Raw genomic sequence first — 21,819 nt, forward strand, 5'->3', positions numbered from 1 at the left:
TGGACTTAACCGTCCAGTGGTCCTTTACCTTTTCCTCGCACTTTGAAGAGTCTGGGAACTGTAGTTTGTTAAGGGTGCCAGGAGTTGTTAGGAGACTCCCTGTCCTCCTCAGAGTTCCCTGGGAAGAGGAATTGATTGTCAAACCGCAAAACCTTAAACTGAATGGAGCAATGGTCTGACTCTGTATAAGGCTGCAGCTCAGGTGGCAGAGTACAGGCAACACCCCTGAAGGAGCGTCTCCACCTCCATTGTTCTGCCCGGACACTGAGGTCCAGCTCCGAGGGCCTTCTGGCGGTTCCCACACTGCAAGAAGCCAAGTTACAGGGAACCAGGCAGAGGGCCTTCTCGGTGGTGGTGCCCGCCCTGTGGACACCCTCACACCAGGTGTCAAAGGAAAAAACAAACTACCAGACTTTTAGGAGACATCTGAAGGCAGCCCTGTTTAGGGAAGCTTTTAATGTTTAATAGATTATTGTATTTTAATATTCTGTTGAAAGCCGCCCAGAGTAGCTGGGGAAGCCCAGCCAGATGGGCGGGGTATAAATAAATTATTATTATTATTATTATTATTATTATTATTATTATTATTTTATTTTACCTGGGCATTACGTTCCAAGGAGTTTAAGCAAAATTGTGTATATTGAAAAAGCCCACAAACACGACAGCTGCTCCCTCCAAACCCTCTTGCCCACACTCCCAACTCTCCACAAGCCACAAGGGCAGTGTTAGAAACGGCACCTTAAACCCTAGGTTATGGTTGCCGTAACAGAATGCCTAGGCGCCTTTTTTAAATAAGTGAGGTTTAATTTTTATTTTTATATTCATTTCGTTTTGATTCCACTTTATATTTTAAAGAAAAAAGAATCTCTTTTTTAAAAATATTTTTATTAGGAATTTCAACAAAACGTTTTATCAAAAAACATATCATCCTTAATTCCCCCCATTTCCCCCCCTCCCCATAAAGTAACCCCCCCTCCTGCCTCCCCCCCCCCCTCAGCTTCTCTCTCTGGTTTATCAACAAATGTTATTCTCTGCATGTTACAAAGTAGTATAGATCCTTAATTTGTCTGACTAGCTGTTGTCAATAAAAAGTTTGTGGTTGTTCATTCAAAACCTGCCAAGGAGTCCAGTTCACTTTGTTGTTTCTTTAAGTACAGCGGTGCCTCACAAGACGAAAAGAATCCGTTCCGCGAGTCTCTTCGTCTAGCGGTTTTTTCGTCTTGCGAAGCAAGCCCATTGACGGCTTAGCGGATTAGCGCTATTAGCGGCTTTTAGCGGCTTTTAGCGGCTTATCAGCTTAGCGGATAAGCAGATAAGCGGCTTAGCGGCTTAGAAAAAGGGGGGGGGGAGAGGAAAAAAAGTCGGAAAAACTCGCAAGACATTTCGTCTTGCAAAGCAAGCCCATAGGGAAATTAGTTTTGCGAAGCGCCTCCAAAATGGAAAACCCTTTCGTCTAGCGGGTTTTTCGTCTTGCGAGGCGTCCGTCTTGCGGGGCACCACTGTACTTTGTAAAGGGTTCCCATTCATCTTTGAAGTCACAGTTATCTTCGTCCCGTAGTTTGTGTGTCAGTTTTGCCAATTCTGCGTAGTCCATCCGTTTCTCTTGCCATAGTTCTTTAGTTGGGATTTCCTTGTTCTTCCATCGTTGTGCTATTAGGACTCTTGCTGCCGTTGTCGCACACATGAAGATATTTTTCACTTTCCTTGGCAGGTCTTTTCCTACAGTCCCTAACAGAATCTTCTAAGTGTTTTGCAAAACATTAAAAGGACAGGGCAGGGGGAATAGAAATGCAATGAATAAGCTGTACCTGCTTCCGAAAGCTGGAGGTGCCAGGGAGATGGAGAGGTCCATCGTCCACCTGGCACCCAGAGGTCTCCATGTGGTCACAATTTGAACCTGTGCCAGTAGCAAAACATGCCTGACTAATTTCTACCCCTGTGCAAGGGCTCCTGGGATTGAACTCACAAAGGCTCGCGGAATCGCTAAATGACGTTTTTAGCGCTATTTTTGCCGTTTTTGTGGCGATGCGTGCAAAAGCCGGGCAAGGTTTTCCTGCGGAGACTTGAGTCAAACCAAAAGCCCCACCCGCCTGGTGGGATATCGAGTGTCAGTGTGGTGTAGTGGTTAGAGTGTTGGACTAGGACCTGGGGGACATGGGTTCGAATCCCCACTCGGCCGTGAAGTTCACTGCGTGACCCTGGACCAATCACTATATCTCTTAGCCTCACAGGGTTGTTGTGAGGATAAAATGGGGAGAATTGTGTACGCCACGGGGGAAAGGTAGGATACGAATGCAATTAATAATAGTACTAATAATATTGTTTGAACTTGAGAGCCTACTCTCCCTTTTAAGGTTCTTGTAAAAATATTTCGGCTCCTAAGAAACCTGAATTTCAGCTCCCAACAGACCTGAATTTCAGCTCCTAGCAAACTGAAGTCTCAAACAGTGGGTGGTCTTTTTTTGTTCTTTACCTCCTGTTTATAAGACGAAACCTGTCATGAAGAGGTGCCAGGCCTGCAGGTTTAATCCCTTTCCGCTGTCTTCAGGACGTTTTCACCCTGCTGCGACCTAAGTGCTTTCTCTAGACCTGCAAGTGTGTTAGAGAGAAGCTGTGTTATGTGTGTGTGTCTCCCCCCCCTTTTCCTGCCACTGAGTTCCTCTTGATGCACTCAAAGCCAATACTTTCAATCTGCTTTTTTTTGGGGGGGGGGGGGGCGGGAATTTAAATAAAAGGCACTGCGTGTTGTGATAGGAACTTTGAGGTCTTAGATATATGGTAATGTTCATAAGTGTACCAACCAACCTCATACATAGATCAGCACAGGAAGACCGACCTGAAGCCATTTTGATTCCTAAACTGAGCAAATGTTTTCTCTGCAAGGTCAAAGTGGGAAAGCTCCCCATTGTCTCTTTCCTCACAAATCCTGTCTTAAGGGAACATTTAAGATATAAACAGGGTGTGAGCCTGTGACCTGGCCCAGGAACTAAGTATTTATCATTACAAAAGAATGGCCAGGCTCCCAAGGAAATCCAATCAAGTAACCTGCCAGACAGGAGATAAACAACAACAGGAGAAAACAATATTCAAATTTCTGTTTTAGACTGCCTTTTCTGTGATGTAGGTGTGATGTTTCTGGGGGTGGTCTTGATCTACAGGGTGGCAATTTCAAAAGTCTTTATAAGGCCTTGCACACCATTTTGGGGGGTCCCTTCTCCTCTCTTGTGGGTGAGGGGAGCACCCTGCTGCAACAGATCAATAAAGATCAGGCTTACTAGCTGCTTTGCTTCTCAATATTCTCTGGTTGGCCTCTGTTATTCTCTCCTACCAATAGGGAACCTATGTAAGGACTCTATATGGGTTCTGGGATACCCCATAAGGGAAAAGGGCAGATTTTTGTTTACAACAGTGCGATGGGGCAAGGTTCAGGTAGGAAAATGTTTTTTTGGGTGGGTGGGAAGGCCAATCAGACACAAGCACAGGCAATGCTTGTGTCCCGTTCTGGGTCACTGCTGGATAGAGGAGGGAATGTTTTTGTGTCTTCCACAGTGGGGGGTGGGGGAGATGAAAACCATGTGCTAGCTTTTGCAAGATATGTCCAAAAGCTCCTTTACAAATGATTTTTCCGTCGGTGGAGCCGGAACCAAGAGGGCTCGGTTGCCAACAAGGTGCCCTCCAAAAGGTTATATAAATCTGGAGGTGGAGAAAATAAATCGGAGGCACTGAGGTTCAGTGCCGAGGGCCTTCTGACGGTTCCCTTGCTGCGAGAAGCCAAGTTACAGGGAACCAGGCAAAGGGCCTTCTTGGTAGTGGCACCTGCCCTGTGGAACGCCCTCCCACCAGATGTCAAAAAGAAAAACAACTACAGCGGTACCTCGGGTTAAGAACTTAATTCGTTCCGGAAGTCCGTTCTTAGCCTGAAACTGCTCTTAACCTGAAGCACCACTTTAGCTAATGGGGCCTCCCGCTTTCGCCGCACAATTTCTGTTCTCATCCTGAAGCAAAGTTCTTAACCCAAGGTAATATTTCTAGGTTAGCGGAGTCTGTAACCTGAAGCGTCTGTAACCCCAGGTACCACTGTACCAGACTTTTAGAAAACATCTGAAGGCAGCCCTCTTTAGGGAAGCTTTTAATGTTGAATAGATTATTGTATTTTAATACAGCGGTACTTCGGGTTACAGACACTTCAGGTTACAGACTCCGCTAACCCAGAAATAGTACCTTGGGTTAAGAACTTTGCTTCAGGATGAGAACAGAATCACACAGCGGCCGTGGGAGGCCCCATTAGCTAAAGTGGTGCCGCAGGTTAAAAACAGTTTCAGGTTAAGAACGGACCTCCAGAACGAATTACCGTAAGTTCTTAACCTGAGGTACCACTGTATTCTGTTCAAAGAAAGCCTCCCAGAGTGGCTGGGGAAACCCAGCCAGATGGGCGGGGTATAAATAATAAATTATTAGTAGTAGTATTATCTGAAGAGAGGGGGAGTTTGGGAAGACAGGTGTGGGCGACAGGTCTCTTTCCTCTCCGGAAATCATCTCGCAGTAAATTCCCCTCCATTCGGCCGCAGATGTAGAGTTATGGCTCTGCCAAGAGGAAAGCCGTAAGCCAAGGCACATCGGAGTATTATCCTTGCTCCAAGGACAGGCTTAAGAAATATAGGTGGGCAAGTTTTTTTTTTTGGGGGGGGGGTATGCCAGGCAGGACAAGGACACGGGTGGCACTGTGGGTTAAACCACAGAGCCTAGGACTTGCCGATCAGAAGGTTGGCAGTTCGAATCCCCGCAACGGGGTGAGCTCCCGTTGCTCGGTCCCTGCTCCTGCCAACCTAGCAGTTCGGAAGCACGTCAAAGTGCAAGTAGATAAATAGGTACCACTCCGGCGGGAAGGTAAACAGCTTTTACGTGCGCTGCTCTGGTTCACCAGAAGTGACTTAGTCATGCTGGCCACATGACCCGGAAGCTGTACGCCGGCTCCCTCGGCCAATAAAGCGAGATGAGCGCCGCAACCCCAGAGTCGGCCATGACTGGACCTAACGGTCAGGGGTCCCTTTACCTTTACCTTATGCCAGGCGGGGGGGGGGCAGGGGAAGCAGCAAGAGCCTCAGACTTCCTCTCTCCTCTCCCACCACCTGGGAGCAACCATTGTACCACACTGCCTCTGTGGGAGAGATTGGGAAAGCAGGGCTCGCTCCGGCCGCTTAGCCAAAAACCCAGCTCCGTCAGACACGTCCTCGTCCCTCCTCGCCCCTTTTTTCCTTGCGTGCCAAGTTTATTTTAATTATTATTTATTAAATTTGTATAAAACCCTTCAGCTGTAGCTCTTGGGGCGGTCCACAACATAAAAATACAATTTTTTTTTTAAAAAAAACAACACACAAAATATGTCTTGTTCTAGTTGATTGACTGCGAGCTGCTCTGGGAACCTTTTGAAAAAATGTGTTTATTCTTTAAATTCTTTTAAAAATGTATTCTTTAAATTTCCCCTGAACACTCCCCCCCAAAAATACATTATGAAGACTTACCTTTCCATACATTCACCATGACTTCTGCAACATGTTCTTTTCAGTGATTCAGAAGTTAGTTTAAACCTTCAGGACTCGTCCTGGGGGTGGGGTTTGGTTTTGTGTGGAGAATTTGCCTGAGATTTCCTTGTTTTTCCTCTTCCCTCCCTAACCCTTTCCCCTTGTGTGTTGTGCATTTCAGATTGCAAGCCTGCAGGCAGCGGCCGTCTGGTCTGAATTGATTCTACTCGAGCCGCTCTGGGGGCCTTTTTGGCTGAAGAGCTGGGTAGAAACTCTCTAAATAAGCGAAGTTTTGTAGCTGCAGGGACTCGTTCTAGAGGAAGCAGGGATGCTGCCCGTTTTGGGGGCTAAAAAGCAGGCATCTGGGGTTAATTAAGGGCTGAGCATGAAGCTTCTCTTCCTCTCTTGGCGGTTGAGTCTGTGTTTGCTTTTGGTCGGCTTATTTGTCTTCATAGCTTTCTATTTGTTTTCTTGCAGGGATAAAATCACTCCCGTCTCTTCCCCCCCCCCCCAAAAAAAAAGAGCAGGCAAACTCAGGAGAACCGTAAATCGCCCTGAATAATGATCAGGCAGTGAAGGAGCTCATTTAGGGCCCATTTGCCTGGAAAGGGTCGGAAATCTATTCTGAACACAGGACTTCTTGATTTGTGGCTCAGATGCTGAGCTCAGGAGTGTCAGCAGGCAGGTCAGGATGAGATTTCACTGAGCTGAGCTTGGATCCTGACAAGACAGAAGTAATGTTTCTGGGGGAGAGCGGGCAGGCAGGTGTGGGGGACTCCCCAATCCTGAATGGGGTAACTGTGCCCCTGAACGACCGGGTGCACAGCCTGGGAGTCATTTTGGGCTCACAGCTGTCCATGGAGGCACAGGTCAATTCTGTGTCCAGGGCAGCTGTCTACCAGTCTGGTACGCAGGATGAGACCCTACCTACCCGCAGACTGTCTCCCCAGAGTGGTGCATGTTCTGATTATCTCCCCCTTGGACTACTGCAATGCGCTCTACGTGGGGCTACCTTTGAAGGTGACACGGAAACTACAACTAATCCAGAATGCGGCAGCTAGACTGGTGACTGGGAGTGGCCACCGAGACCATATAACACTGGTCCTGAAAGACCTAAATTGGCTCCCAGTACGTTTCCAAGCACAATTTGAAGTGTTGGTGCTGACCTTGAAAGCCCTAAATGGCCTCGGTCCAGTATACCTGAAAGAGCGTCTCTACTCCCATCGTTCTGCCTGGACGCTGAGGTCCAGTTCCGAGGGCCTTTTGGCGGTTCCCTCATTGCAAGAAGCAAAGCTACAGGGAACCAGGCAGAGGGCCTTCTCGGTGGTGGCGCCTGCCCTGTGGAACGCTCTCCCATCAGATGCCAAGGAAATAAACAACTATCTGACTTTTAGAAGACATCTGAAGGCAGCCCTGTTTAGGGAAGCTTTTAATGTTTGATGCATTACTGTATTTTAATACAGTCATACCTCATATGAAGTAGCTTCAGGATAAGCATTTTCGGTTTGCGCTCCACAGTGACCCAGAAGTAACAGAGTATGTTACTTCTGGTTTTGCTGCTCGCGCAGACGCTCAAAATGATGTAATGCTCGGAAGCGGAGAATTGCGAGCTGCGTGGATGCAGGTTGCGTTCTCTTCAGGATGCGAATGGGGCTCCGGAACGGATTCAGAGGTACCGCTGTATTTTGTTGGAAGCTGCCCAGAGTGGCTGGGGTATATATTATTATTATTAATAATAATAATAATAATAATTATATTTTGGGAATGTTCTTATGTTTCATTCTTTCTGCATGCCCCGTGATCATATTATAAAGTAGCTTTGATCTGTGTTATAAATCAAGCCCTGCTAGGGGCTGCCTCTTTTTGATTTTCAGTGTATTTCTTATCAATAAGAAATTCAGTGCAGTGCGAACAAAGTGTGATCCGGTGGGGGGGCGGAGATTGAGAACCACTGCCCAGGCATCTCACCGCTTTGAATGCTCACAGCTTCCCCCAAGGAATCCTGGGAACTTAGTTTCCAGAGTCGTTTGTTGTTGTTTAGTCGTTTAGTCATGTCAGACTCTTCGTGACCCCCTGGACCAGAGCACGCCAGGCACTCCTGTCTTCCACTGCCTCCCGCAGTTTGGTCAGACTCATGCTGGTAGCTTCAAGAACACTGTCCAACCATCTCATCCTCTGTCGTCCCCTTCTCCTTGTGCCCTCCATCTTTCCCAGCATCAGGGTCTTTGCTAGGGAGTCTTCTCTTCTCATGAGTATTGGAGCCTCAGCTTCAGGATCTGTCCTTCCAGTGAGCACTCAGGGCTGATTTCCTTCAGAATGGAGAGGTTTGATCTTCTTGCCGTCCATGGGACACTCAAGAGTCTCCTCCAGCACCAGAATTCAAAAGCATCCATTCTTCGGCGATCAGCCTTCTTTATGGTCCAGCTCTCACTTCCATACACCACTACTGGGAAAACCAAAGCTTTTACTATACGGATCTGTGTATCTGAAGAAGTGTGCATGCACACAAAAGCTCATACCAAGAACTAACTTAGTTGGTCTTTAAGGTGCTACTGGAAGGAATTTTTTTTGTTTTGACTATGGCAGACCAACACGGCTACCTATCTGTATACGGATCTTTGTTGGCAAGGTGATGTCTCTGCTTTTTAAGATGCTGTCTACTGAGAGTCGGTAGGAGGCCCCTATACCCACTCACAGAGCTACAATTTCCAGAGTGGTTTACCAGTCAATCCTTCCTCTGGGATAGCTCAGTTGGTAGAACAGGAGATTGTGGGTTTGAGTGCTACGTTGGGCAAAGCCCGCATTGCAGGGGGTTGGACTAGATGACCCTCGGGGTCCCTTCCGACTCTACAATTCTGATTCTATGATTCTCCACCCTCATCACTTATTCGCTTTTATGGATGAGCATGAAAGTTGGCAAGAAGGTAGAAGAACCAGCTTCTCGCTCCTTTCCTTGAGGTTTCAGCTTAAAACAGCTAAACGTCCACCGCCGTCCGTCAGCCCCCCCCCCTTTTTTTTAACATGACCTGTGTCGGAAAAACAAGAGCGGCAGCAAATCTGTGTGTAACTAGCTGTGGAGTCTTGACTTAAATGCAGGTGGACAGATTAATCAGTGCTTTGGGCTGGGGGAGAGAAACCCAACAACCCAGGAGTCTATTAAAACTTGACAAACAGCAGGTACGGTTTTTTGGGGGGGGGGTTGAGAAGGGGGATGCTTTAAAGGGCTGGCAAAGAGAGGCTATTAAAACAACATCACTCGAGGTTTGATTTATTTCCTACAGCTTTTTATTCACTGCTGGGCTGCTGTCTCTCTTTCCTGTTTAAAAATAGAAGGCCCTAATGATTGTTCCTTTCCTCCCGAGGCTGTGGAATTTATCTCTATTGTCTGCCGTCATTTTCAAATAGCGCTCGCTCTCTCTCTCTCTCTCTCTCTCTTTCTCTCCCCCCCCCTGCCTTCCCTCCATCTCTTTTATTCTTCTGCTAAATTTTTCCACCTCTGTAAATTCACACTGGGGTCCGACTGCTTCGGTTTTTGAGATTAATCAGGCCAGTTCCAAAGTTTATGGCTGTTAAGGGCACTTGCCAGAGATATAAACTGCCTTTCTTCACCTCTCCCAGAGAAAAGAGCAGAGCGCCGCGTGGCTATTAGGAAGTATTGACCCCGTTGGGTTCAATTTTTTGAAACGGGGAGTGCCATTTGTTTAAGAAAAAAGGGAGAGGAGCCTGATTTTATTTTATTGTCAAGCATGCAGAAATGGCATGTTTCAAAGTTCAATAGGCTTTAAAAATCCATCCGCTCTCATCAGGGAGCCCACGGGGGAAATGTGCGCATTATGGTCACCGCTTTCAGAGAAACAAAAACTTTGGCATGGAACCGTAGATTTGGAAGGGGTTCCGAGGGTCATCTAGTCCAACCCCCTACTGTTAGGTTGTGGGTGAACATATCAGACAACACAACGATTCTTCAAACAGCTCTTCTTTATTCAGAGGCCAGAACAGAACTGAACTGAAGGGTTCAGCCAGCCTTCTTATATAGAGCTCCAGTACAACGTTACTGTAACAACTTTCTAAAACTATCTAATCACTGAACATCACTTTCAATCCCTTATTTGCATAACTATCTACAGTAACCCCCTGCTGGCCCAGGGTGAGAACTTCAGTACATAACACCTACAATACAGGAATGTTTGGCCCACAACCCTGAGATTAAGAGTGAGTCTCGTGCTTTGCTGACTGAGCTATCCCAGCTGAATCACCTTGGTAAGAGCATGAGACTCTTAATTTCAGGGTTGTGGGGTGGAAAGCCATGCCAAATGGCACTTATGCCAATTCTGAGATTTGTTTCAGAAACTTGGAGGAAGTTGAATCGAGATGGCAGCTTGAGATGAACTCAGGAGAGAGGCACCCGACCAAACGATAGCAGAACCAGGGCAAAGATGCACCCAGCCCTATTTGCAAAGCTTGTTTAAATAAAGGGGTGTATCACGGAGCGAGCACACGTATTTTCTCAGTGCGTGACACCAGCGCATAGGAGCATGCTAGGCTTTGGCAAGAAGGGCGCACGCCAAGTTAATATTCCACCTTTCCCCCAGAACTGGGACTCAAGGTGGCTCACAGAAATTAAAACCAACCCCGATAAAATGCAGAAAGCTAAAAATGTATAAAAGATAATAGTTAAAAAAAAGTTCGATCAACAGAACTGGCACTGCTATTGCGCCACATAATTCCCATTCCGCATTTGTAGGAACTCGTTAACATTGGAGCTACCTGCCTATTGAGATCAATCACGCGCTTTCACTGTACTTTTTTTGGTGCCTACCAGAAACATTTTTTGTTTTGACAAGCCTACCCAGATGCATAGGAAGTTGAAGGTAATATTAGTCGGTTTTAGTATTTTAACTTTTGTATGTTTTAAGTCGGGTTGTGAATTTTTCTCGTTTTTATTCTATCTTTGAGGGTGGTGGTTGCTTTCAATCAAGCGGTGTATAGATCTAATTAAATAAATAAATAAACTACTTAAACAATTGGAACAAAAAGCAGATTTTGCTAGAAAATGCAGTCGGTGGGTGCCTGGGCATTCAGGTGAAAATTGAGGCAAGCAGTGGAGATGCAGGAGTCCGGACAAAGTCCGGAAACCAAATGGCATCTAGAAACCAGATCACTTAATTTGCAACCTCCAAATCAGGGTAATTTTGTAAGGACCACCCCTGCTTTCGAATATCCTTCTCGGAAGTATCCATCCCACTAATTGTACCTTCTTCACGCCGCCACTATTTGGTGACTCTTCCTGACGTTCCGCTTGTGTTTCCTCTTTGCAGATTCCAGCAATGCCTTTCTTAATCTGGTTCAACCTGCTACTGCTCTCCCCGAACGTTGGCGCTTCGAAGACTTGCTTCCCAGGGTGCCATTGTGAAGTGGAGAGCTTCGGTCTCTTCGACAGCTTCAGCCTAACCAAGGTGGACTGCAGTGGGATCGGGCCCCATATCGTGCCTGTCCCCATTCCTCTGGACACGACCTACTTGGATTTATCGTCAAACAACCTGGACTCCATCAACGAGTCCATGTTGACCGGCCCCGGATATACCACGCTGGTTAGTTTGGACTTGAGCTACAATAAGATCTCCAGGATCTTTCCCACCACTTTCTCCAGACTCCGCTATCTGGAATCTTTGGATCTGAGTCACAACTCTTTGGTGGCCCTTCCAGACGAATGCTTCTCGGGGTCGCCTTTGGGGGATGTCGACCTCAGCAACAACTTCATCCTGGACATCACCACCAACATCTTTGCATCCAAAGGACAAGGGAAGCCCATCAATGTGGACCTCTCAAACAACTTGATCAGCCTCGTTTCGAGACACCAGGGCAAAGCCATTCCCAACATCCAGAGCTTGAACCTGTCTGGAAACAGGTTGAAGAGGATCCCCGACCTTCAAGGAATCCCTCTCCGGTTCCTCAACCTTGATGGGAACCCAGTGGTGGCCATTGAGAAAGGGGCATTTCAGGGGCTGAAAGATTTGATCCACTTGTCTCTCAGTGGGATTCCCGACCTGGCGGAGATTTCGCCGTACGCCTTCCAAGACCTGCCAGCTCTCCAAGCGCTCGATTTGTCCAACAACCCCAAAGTCAGATCCTTGAACGCGGAGGTTTTTTACAGCCTCAGCTTTTTGCAGGAGCTCAACCTGTCTGGCACAGGGGTGGCGAACTCCGTATCCAAAACAATGCTGAAATTTCTGCCTTCCATCAAAAGCATCACCCTTGGGGAGGATGTAAAGTGTATTAAGACGATCCGGGAAGGCCAGTACCACAGACAGACCGGGCTGACCAAGAAAGAGATTCTAAGTTGTCACGACAGCCATGGGTCAGTAGCAGCAGCGCCCTATGCTTTGTGACAAGGGTCAAGGAGATTGTGTGGATGCCTGGACTTCAATAAGCCTCAAATGTGCCTTCTGTAAAAACTGTTAATTTATATATTTTGTATAATTCAGTACTTGATTACAATGATTGATTGAAGACACAGGTGGTTGTGCGTGAGTTAATTTGTTTTCTTCTTCCAGCTCCCAAATTTCTCCCCTTATTAAGCCTGGCAATATCCCTAACTAGGAATGATGGGAAAGACACACGTCCTCCAATGGTTGCCTAGATCTAGAACTCTTAGAGGACCACATGCTGAACATGAGTCAGCAGAGTGACACAGCAGCCAAAAAAGCTAATGGTATTCTAGGCTGCATCCACAGAAGTCTAGTGTCCAGGTCAGGGGAAGTAATAACACTGCTCTATCCTGCCTTAGGGACGCGGGTGGTGCTGTGGGTTAAACCACAGAGCCTAGGACTTGCCGATCAGAAGGTCGGCAGTTTGAATCCCCGCAATGGGGTGAGCTCCCGTTGCTCGGTCCCTGCTCCTGCCAACCTAGCAGTTCGAAAGCACGTCAAAGAGCAAGTAGATAAATAGGTACCACTCTGGCGGGAAGGTAAATGGCGTTTCCGTGCGCTGCTCTGGTTCGCCAGAAGCGGCTTAGTCATGCTGGCCACATGACCCGGAAGCTGTACGCCGGCTCCCTCGGCCAGTAAAGCGAGATGAGCGCCGCAACCCCAGAGTTGTTCGCAACTGGACCTAACGGTTAGGGGTTCCTTTACCTTTATAAGGAGTCTCAAAGCAGTTAACAACCTCCTTTCCCTTCCTCCCCCACACCAAACACTCTGTGAGGTGAGTGGGGCTGAGAGACTTCAGAGAAGTGTGACTAGCCCAAGATCACCCAGCAGCTGTATGTGGAAGAGCAAGGAAGCGAACCCAGTTCACCAGATTACGAGTCCACCGCTCTTAACCACTACACCACACTGGCTCTGTGGCTGCAGCAATGACCTGCAAATGAAACAAAATGTGATGGCCTGGGATTCCGATTCAGAGGCTGAACCAGAGGAATCCCAGCCTGCACAGGAGTCCCCGCCTCCAGGGCCGGCTGAACTGGGGCAAGGCCTAGATTCTGAGGAGCCTGCACCTGTGTCAGATCCTCAAGAGCAGGCACCAGGTGAAACCCTTCTGGCCCCAGAGGTGCTTGAGGACTCAGTGTTCCCTGCCCGGCCTCCTGCTTCTGACCTTCCAGCGTTCCAGTTCCCGCCCGGCTCCCAGTTTCGGACCTCGCCTCTCATCTTGTGAACTCTGACTACGATCACGGTACCTTCCCCCCGGGACCAGCACACAAAACGAAACAAAACCCTGCTTCGCTAGATGCCAGGAAGAGACCATCCGTTCCCAGCAACTAGGGCTGAGTTTACATGACACAAACGGGAAATGGCCGTGCAGTTATTCCCTTGTGGGAAATGGCCTCCTCTTCCTTCTCCATCACGAAGCAGCGAACATCAAAATAGATTAGAAATCAAGGCTATGGAACAAAAATGGAGGGAAGCCCTTAACAGACAGGGCCTTTGACACCATACAGAGCCAGCCCTGGGGTTTTCCCGAACCCTCCCTTTAATACGCCAGCCCTAATCCTAACGTCCTTCCTTACCAGAACATCAGGACAGGCCTTAAACGAGTAGGATAAATAAGAGATGACGTCCATTACATCCTTTTTAGCAAGGGAAGCTATTGGCACGTTCCCGTTAATTGCCGTTTTGCCATGCTGGGAGTTTCGGCGTGCATTCTGAAAGGACCATTAATAATAATAATAATAATAATAATTTATTATTTATATCCCGCCCATCTGGCTGGGCCTTCCCAGCCACTCTGGGCGGCTTCCATAAAAACCAAAAATACAGTAAAATCACATGTTAAAAACTTCCCTGAACAGGGCTGCCTTAAGATGTCTTCTGAATGTCAGGTAGTTGTTTATCGCTTTGACATCTGCTGGAAGGGCGTTCCACAGGGTGGGTGCCACTACCGAGAAGGCCCTCTGCCTGGTTCCCTGTAGCTTTGCTTCTCGCAATGAGGGAACCGCCAGAAAACCATCGGTGCTGGACCTCAGCGTCCGGGCAGAATGATGGGGGTGGAGACGCTCCTTCAGGTATACTGGGCCGAGGCCATTTAGGGCTTTAAAGGTCAACACCAACACTTTGAATTGTGCTCGGAAACATACTGGGAGCCAATGTAGGTCTTTCAAGACCGGTGTTATATGGTCTTCCTCTTTTGAGTCGCATCTCGGGGCTAGGCCAGCTTCAAGGCAAACATTACGAGCCTCCCCGTTACTCCTTCTCAAAGGCCTTTACGATGCCCTGTTCGTTTTCAACTGAGCTGACGTTTACGCCCAAGCGCTTCCTGCCTCGCTGGTAATTGGCATCTGGTTGCTAAATTCTCCGCAGGTACACTTAAAACTCCAGCCACGAATTCAAACTCGCCATGATGGCAGAAGTTCTGTGTGTGTCCAGACTGCCCCAATAACACAAAGATGGGGGTGGGAGCGAGTGAAGCATGAGGCTCTTAATCTCAGGGTTCGAGCCCCACATTGGGCAAAAGATTCCTGCGTTGTAGGGGGTGGACTAGATGACTCTCCTGGTCCCTTCCAGCTCCACCATTGTATCATTCTGATGTATAGATTTTGCATCACAGAATTTTTTAGGGAGCACGAGTGTCTTGAAGATAAGATGGTGTGATGGCCAGGGACTCGGGCTCAGACTCGGAACCAGAGGAGTCTCAGTCCGCACCGGATCCTTTGCCTCAGGCATCATCTGGGGCCTGATCCTGAAGAGTCCCAGTCTGCACAGGTTCCCCTGCAACAAACACCAGCTGGGCCGAGTCAGGGGCCTGAGCCTGCCCTGGCTCCAGATGCGGGGATCACCTTGTTGCCTCCAGCTGGGCCATCACTTACAGCTGCTCCACTACCGGTTGGGTCAGGGGAGGCTGAGGCGGCCCCTGGGTCTAGTAACCCACCCACGTCTCCCGAGCTGCAGAGACTGAGGTCTGAGAGAAGGAGAGACCTGAGTACTCGCAGGAGGAGTGCTCACCGTCGGGTGAAACAGGGAGGTGAGTCGCCGGGGGATCAGGACCGGCCGCTACCCTGACAAAGATAAAAGGCTGTCGGACCCCACCCCAGGTTGCGGGAGCATCATTGCTGTATGCCGGATCCTGCCTGAGATCCTGTACCTGTCCTTGCCTGGTTTTCTGCCTCGGCCCTGTCGGACTGACTCCCAGTGGAACCTCCGGATTCTGGACCAGACCTAGACCGCGTTTCATGGGTTGCCCCCGGGCCCAGCACACCACCACTCCCTAGGCTCTGATCCTTCTTCCCTTGGGGGTTCCCCAGCTGGTTCCCCCCACCCTTCCTCTGTGTCCAGCCAGTCCATGGCAATTCCACTCGCAGGACCTGTATGTGTTTTAGCAAGTGCCATCTTACACAAGGCGTTCCCTTCTGCATAAGAAGGAAATGTGCAGAATAGTGTACCGTATTTTTCGTCCTATAGCGCGCACCGGCCCATAGGACGCACCTTGTTTTTTGGGGTGGGGAATGAATAAAAAAAAAATTATTCCCCCCCCCCAGCTGTGGCTGCCGCCCCAAGCCTTGCACACGCCTGCACGGGGCACCCTCCGGAGGGCTCCGCGTGCTTCGTGCGGCAGGCTGCCGTCCCAAGCCTCGCGTGCCCGGCGGGAGCTCCTGCCGGGCACGCAAGGCTTGCAGACACTCGCCCGAAGCACGGGGAGCCCTCCGGAGGGCTCCCTGTGCTTCAGGCAACAGGCTGCCGCCCCAAGCCTCGCGCGCCCGGCGGGAGCTCCTGCCGGGCGCACAAGGCTTGCAGACACTCGCCGGGGCTGCAGGCTGCTGCCAGCAAGCCTTGTGAGCCTGCAGGAACTCCCGCCGGGCTTGCAAGGTTTGCGGATAGCTTCCTGAAGCCTGGAGAGCGAGAGGGGTCGGTGCGCACCGATGCCTCTCGCTCTCCAGGCTTCAGCGAAAGCCTGCATTCGCCCCATAGGACGCACACACTTTCCCCCTTCATTTTTGGAGGGGAAAAAGTGCGTCCTATGGGGCGAAAAATACGGTAATTATATTGTTTTGTCACTAAAGTAGTGCTGGATTTAATGAACTTGGAAGTCTCCCATTTCTGCAATAATGCAATAGCACTGGGGAAGCATTGCAGAACCACTCATAATGTGGAAGGTCCACCGCTTAATAAGAATTAATAAATACACCACTAATGCATTAATGGGTCATGGGTGGCGCTGTGGTCTAAACCACAGAGCCTAGGACTTGCCGATCAGAAGGTTGGCGGTTCGAATCCCCGCGATGGGGTGAGCTCCCGTTGCTCGGTCCCTGCCCCTACCAACCTAGCAGTTCGAAAGCACGTCAAAGTGCAAGTAGATAAATAGGTACCGCTCTGGCGGGAAGGTAAACGGCGTTTCAGTGCACTGCTGGTTCGCCAGAAGTGGCTTAGTCATGCTGGCCACGTGACCCGGAAGCTGTATGCCGGCTTCCTCGGCCAATAAAGTGAGATGAGCACCGCAACCCCAGAGTCGGCCACGACTGGACCTAATGGTCAGGGGTCCCTTTACCTTAATGCACTATTGCCACATCAATTACCAATTGCAGAACACACCCACAAAAACAGACAGGGAAAAACCCACCATCAGTCTGGAAGGGACCAATAATGTTCTTCCTTAACCTCCTGACCAAGGGTGGCGCAAGACATTTTGCCACCTGAGGCAAGAGAGAAAGTGGAGGATGCCCTGCTGCCGCTGCCACAAACTCCTGCCACCTGAGGTGATTGGAGATAGCCCATGGAAGACCCAGCGTGCTGAAGGCAATGGGAGGAGAAAAAAGGAGGCTGGAGAGGAGCAGGTGGCAGCGAGCAGCACGGTGTTTGGGAGCCCAAATCTGCCACACCATCCAACTGTCCCCAGCCGGCCACCTGAGGCTAATGCGTGGGCTAGCCCTGCTCTTGACTGGAGCCGGCGTACAGCTTCCGGGTCATGTGGCCAGCATGGCTAAGCCGCTTCTGGCGAACCAGAGCAGCGCACGGAAACGCCATTTACCTTCCCGCTGGAGTGGTACCTATTTATCTACTTGCACTTTGACGTGCTTTCGAACTGCTAGGTTGGCAGGAGCTGGGACCGAGCAACGGGAGCTCACACCGTCATGGGGATTCGAACCGCCAACCTTCTGATCGGCAAGTCCTAGGCTCTGTGGTTTAACCCACAGTGCCACCCGCGCCATTTGCATAGGTACTTATTAAAAACAATTAACATTTTTTAAAAAATGTGTTTCCCACTTAATCAGGGTTGCCGTTTTAGTCAACCGCCGGAGCTTTTAATCATGAAACAATTAAGTAATTTAGGTTTCTTAACCGACACAGAATTTTTCACTGAATAGCTTTGAGAAAACTATTCAGTGCTACTAAAAAAATATTTTGTTCTCCTCGTACTTTCCACAGAAAGCGTCTCGCTTTTGGGATATTTGAGACTCTCCTTCAACTTAAATAGAGCTCGCCACGTGTGACACCTTTCCCTTCATTTCTCGCCCCCTCCCCTTTCACAAGTGTTTCCTTTGAATGCTGTTTCTGTTCCAAAACAAATACAGGAAAGCCAATTTACTAGCTATAACCATTCTCTTCTTTATAGCAATGTAAATACTCTCTGGGGAATTCTGTTTCTTGGAAAGAAAACTAAACGGCTTCCTTGGGTTTCTCTTTTGTTGTATTTCCACAGGAGGGGTGGGGGTGGGGTATGGATTTTTTCGTAATAAAAAACAACTAATACCCTTTGTTATAAGAATTTTAAGGTCTTATATATCTTATATATATCTTATATATATAAAGTAAATGTTCATAAATGTACCAAGTAAGCACATACATAAATGTACAGACCACATGTCTGCGACCCACAGAAAAAGTCCTGAAACCATTTGTCTCTTCCAAAATGACCTCAAATATTCCTCTGCAAGGTCGAAGGAAATGGGGAGCCTCCCCATTCTCTCTTTGCTCACAAATCTCAAGGGCACATTTAAGATATGAATAGGGTGAGCCTGTGACCTGGATTCAGGGATTGAGTAGTTATCATAACAAAAGAGTGGCCAGATGCCCAGGTAATAAAATCAGGTAACCTAGCAGACAGGATAAAAACAATGCACTCAGATTTCTGTTGTAGACCGCCTTTACTGTGATGTAGGTATGATGTATCTGGGGGGTGGTCTTGGGCTACACCCATTCTGTGATATACAGTGGTACCTCGGGTTAAGTACTTAATTCGTTCCGGAGGTCCGTACTTAACCTGAAACTGTTCTTAACCTGAAGCACCACTTTAGCTAATGGGGCCTCCTGCTGCCGCCGCGCCGCCGGAGCACAATTTCTGTTCTCATCCTGAAGCAAAGTTCTTAACCTGAAGCACTCTTTCTGGGTTAGCAGAGTCTGTAACCTGAAGCATATGTAACCCGAGGTACCACTGTATACAGTTACAGGAAAACAGCAGCAGAAGCAGCTCTTGATGTTAAGTTGTGGGTGAACATATCAGACGACACAGCGATTCTTCAGACAGCTCTTGTTTATTCACAGGCGAGGACAGGACAGAACTGAACTGAAGGGTTCAGTCAGGCTGCTTATATAGAGCTCCAGTACAATGTAATTGTAACAATTTTCTAAAACTATCCAATCACTGAATGTCACTTTCGATCCCTTATTTGCATAACTATCTACAGTATCCCCCTGCTGGCCCAGGGTGAGAACTTCAGTACATAACACTTGACATCAGTTGAACACTGTGCCATAGGTTAAACATTCAGAGTAAATAGTGCAATGACAGTTGCCACTCTGATTTTTTTCTGGGGTTTATTGCTGTGTAGATCATAGCATCGGTACAGTTGGCCCCAGTATGAACTATCTTTATGGAAGTGAGTCATGGGCAACTTACAACCTCCGGGAGTGATGATTTTTGCAAAGATCCACACATATTTTTTTAAAAGAAGAAGTATAAATGCACAGGGTGGCTGAGTTAAGTTCTTAGCGAGGGAATGAGTTGAGCCCTTCCTACTTTGTCTCGAAACTGGCGCTCTGAAAGCCCACTCCTTCCATGCAATCCTTTTGGGAAGATGCTTATACCATCCTGTGCCAGTTTCAAACCCTAACCTATGGCCTTGGTCTCCCACTATACTTCTCCCATGCTTACATAATTATCGGCCACATTGATTTTTGTCTGTTCCGCTCTTGTGGCGCTGGTAGTTGAATCAGCAGCAAACAGGGTTCAAAAGGAGTCCATTAGCTTCGTACAAAATGCGGGCGGGTTGCCAGCTTCCTTTATTAATTTTGTTTAATTTGATCATATTGCTCGATACTTCTTCGCTGAGTCAGTGACTTGGGGTTGGTACTTGTGGGGCTGATGCACAAACTCCCCATGCAAACTGGATTTTGCATGGGACAGCTGCAATTTGGATCAACCCTAGGTTTTGTTTTACCAATTAAGAGCTGTGATAGGAGTTTTATGGTCTTAGATATATGGTAATGTTCATAAGTGTACCAACCAAGCACATACATAGATCAGCGCAGGAAGGCCGACCTGGAGCAATTTTGATTCCTAAACTGACCAAATGTTTTCTCTGCAAGGTCAAAGTGGGAAACCTCCCCATTGTCTCTTTCCTCACAAATCCTGTCTTAAGGGCACATTTAAGATATGAATAGGGTGTGAGCCTGTGACCTGGCCCAGGAAATAAGTATTTATCACTACAAAAGAATGGCCAGGCTCCCCAGGCAATCCAATCAAGTAACCTGCCAGACAGGAGATAAACAACATTCAAATTTCTGTTTTAGACCGCCTTTTCTGTGATGTAGGTGTGATGCATCTGAGGGGTGGCCTCAGGTTACACCCCTTCTGTGATGTATGTATGATGTTTCTGGGCGTGGTCTTGATCTACAGGGTGGCAATTTCAAAAGTCTTTATAAGGCCTTGCACACCATTTTTGGGGGTCCCTTCTCCTCTCTTGTGGGTGAGGGGAGCACCCTGTTGCAACAGTTCAATAAAGATCAAGCTTACTAGCTGCTTTGCTTCTCAATATTCTCTGGTTGGCCTCTGTTATTCTCTCCTACCAATAGGGAACCTATGTAAGGACTCTACACCGGCTCTTGGATACCCCATAAGGGAAAAGGGCAATTTTTATTTACAACAGAGCCCCAAGGAGCTGCTCTGAAGGCCAGGGAAGCCTCATGGAAAGAGGCCATTTTAACCTCTTCCTCCCATAACTGTTCTTCGATCAAAGTCCATTCCCCCATTGCACAGCCTGGTCAGCTTCTACACCATCTCAGAACAGTGAATTCTTGTCCGATTCAGGCAGCAAAATGCCTTGGACAGGCCCTGCCCTTTTGTGACTGATTTCTGGAAGTTGCTTCAGCCAGGTAGAATAATGCCACAGGTTTTTGGCTCAGGACAAGGACCGGTTCAAAGCAGAGAACATGGTGCACAGATAAGACAGAGATGTGCTGAATCAGGTGCAGCCCTCTCTACAGAGCAACTGGTGTGGGGTCTCTGGTTTGCAAAACGCTGACAGCGTAGGTGCAGAATTTCATTTTAACATTCCAAACCAACCAAGGACTATAATAATAATAATAGTAATTTATAATAATAATTTATTATTTATACCCCGCCCATCTGGCTGAGTTTCCCCAGCCACTCTGGGCAGCTCCCAATCGAGTGTTAAAAACAATACAGCATTAAATATTAAAAACTTCCCTAAACAGGGCTGCCTTCAGATGTCTTTTAAAGATAGGGAGGGTGCTCCACAGGTTGGGCGCCACCACCGAGAAGGCCCTCTGTCTGGTTCCCTGTAACCTCACTTCTTGCAATAAGGGAACCACCAGAAGGCTCTCGGCGCTGGATCTCAGTGTCCGGGCAGAACGATGGGAGTAGAGATGCTCCTTCAGGTATACTGGACCGAGGCCATTTAGGGCTTTCAAGGTCAGCACCAACACTTCAAATTGTGCTTGGAAATGTACTGGGAGCCAATTTAGGTCTTTCAGGACCGGTGTTATATGGTCTCGGCGGCCACTCCCAGTCACCAGTCTAGCTGCCGCATTCTGGATTAATTGCAGTTTCCGGGTCACCTTCAAAGGTAGCCCCATGTATTGGGGGAAATGGCATTTGACGTGCAATAGAGCTGAGCATTAAGAGCTAGGCAAACCAGGTGAGGCTGGCCCTACCATGAGACCAAGGTGGCAGATATTGGGTTGGGGCTGAAGCAGTGCCAGTCGTCTGACTGCTCCTCCTAAGCACCCTCCACCCCCAGACCAGTCCTACTGTTGGGGGACAGAGTGGTTACACTACACTATATGTCCTGGCCATCCTAAACTAGCTTTGCTGCTGCAGAAGACGACTTACCTGATCATGAGTGTTGAAATAAGAGTTAATCTCCTGTCCAGTTGGCTTCCGATGTGGTGGAAGACAGTATCTCTTCACAACTATTGAAATAAGAGGCAACTTTTATTCCAGCGGGCTTCTGAGCAGGCAGGAGACGCCATCTAAGTCCTTGGCCTCAGGCGGCAAAATGTTTTGAACCAGCCCAGATACCAGTTAGTTAAAAACTGCAACATCATAGCTAGCAATAAATGTGCTTCTTGTTGCTCAAGAGGACTTGAGTGGGAATCTGTTTTATCTCCCAAGAAAATGCAGAAAGTTTTCTTAGTTCCGGCTTTTGAAGGGAAGAATAAAACACTGGGATTTCTTTTTAAAAAAGAATTAATTACCTACATTTATTTACACCCTGGTTTGATGTTGTATTTCTCCACAGTTGTTAAATGAGCAGGTTTGAGTCTTTTCTTTCGCTTCCTCTCAGAAAATAGCCGCGTTGATTATTTCTGTCCCTTTGATTTCTCCAAAGGGTTCTGTTCACTCAGCC

The 21,819-nt window shown here is 48.1% G+C and overlaps 1 protein-coding gene and 1 long non-coding RNA gene across 3 annotated transcripts in view; both read left to right on the top strand.

Annotated features, from left to right (window-relative positions):
- TSKU (tsukushi, small leucine rich proteoglycan) overlaps nt 1-12,030 on the top strand; it is a 37,068-nt gene extending 25,038 nt beyond the window's left edge. For both annotated transcript variants that reach the window (XM_079974026.1, XM_079974027.1), the window contains exon 2: nt 10,841-12,030. In XM_079974026.1, coding sequence (XP_079830152.1) covers nt 10,850-11,911 — 1,062 coding nt within the window. In that variant the 5' untranslated portion in view covers nt 10,841-10,849 and the 3' untranslated portion in view covers nt 11,912-12,030. The remainder of the gene's footprint in view (nt 1-10,840) is intronic.
- Nucleotides 12,031-18,382: 6,352 nt separating this feature from the next.
- On the top strand, nt 18,383-21,580 carry LOC307215167. The gene is made up of 2 exons (XR_013838340.1): nt 18,383-18,432; nt 18,690-21,580. It is a non-coding gene; the product is annotated as an uncharacterized lncRNA (long non-coding RNA).
- Nucleotides 21,581-21,819: the final 239 nt, after the last annotated feature.

This window comes from Podarcis cretensis, assembly GCF_951804945.1.
Source record: "Podarcis cretensis genome assembly, chromosome: 4".
In the NCBI taxonomy this organism is placed as follows: Eukaryota; Metazoa; Chordata; class Lepidosauria; order Squamata; family Lacertidae; genus Podarcis; species Podarcis cretensis.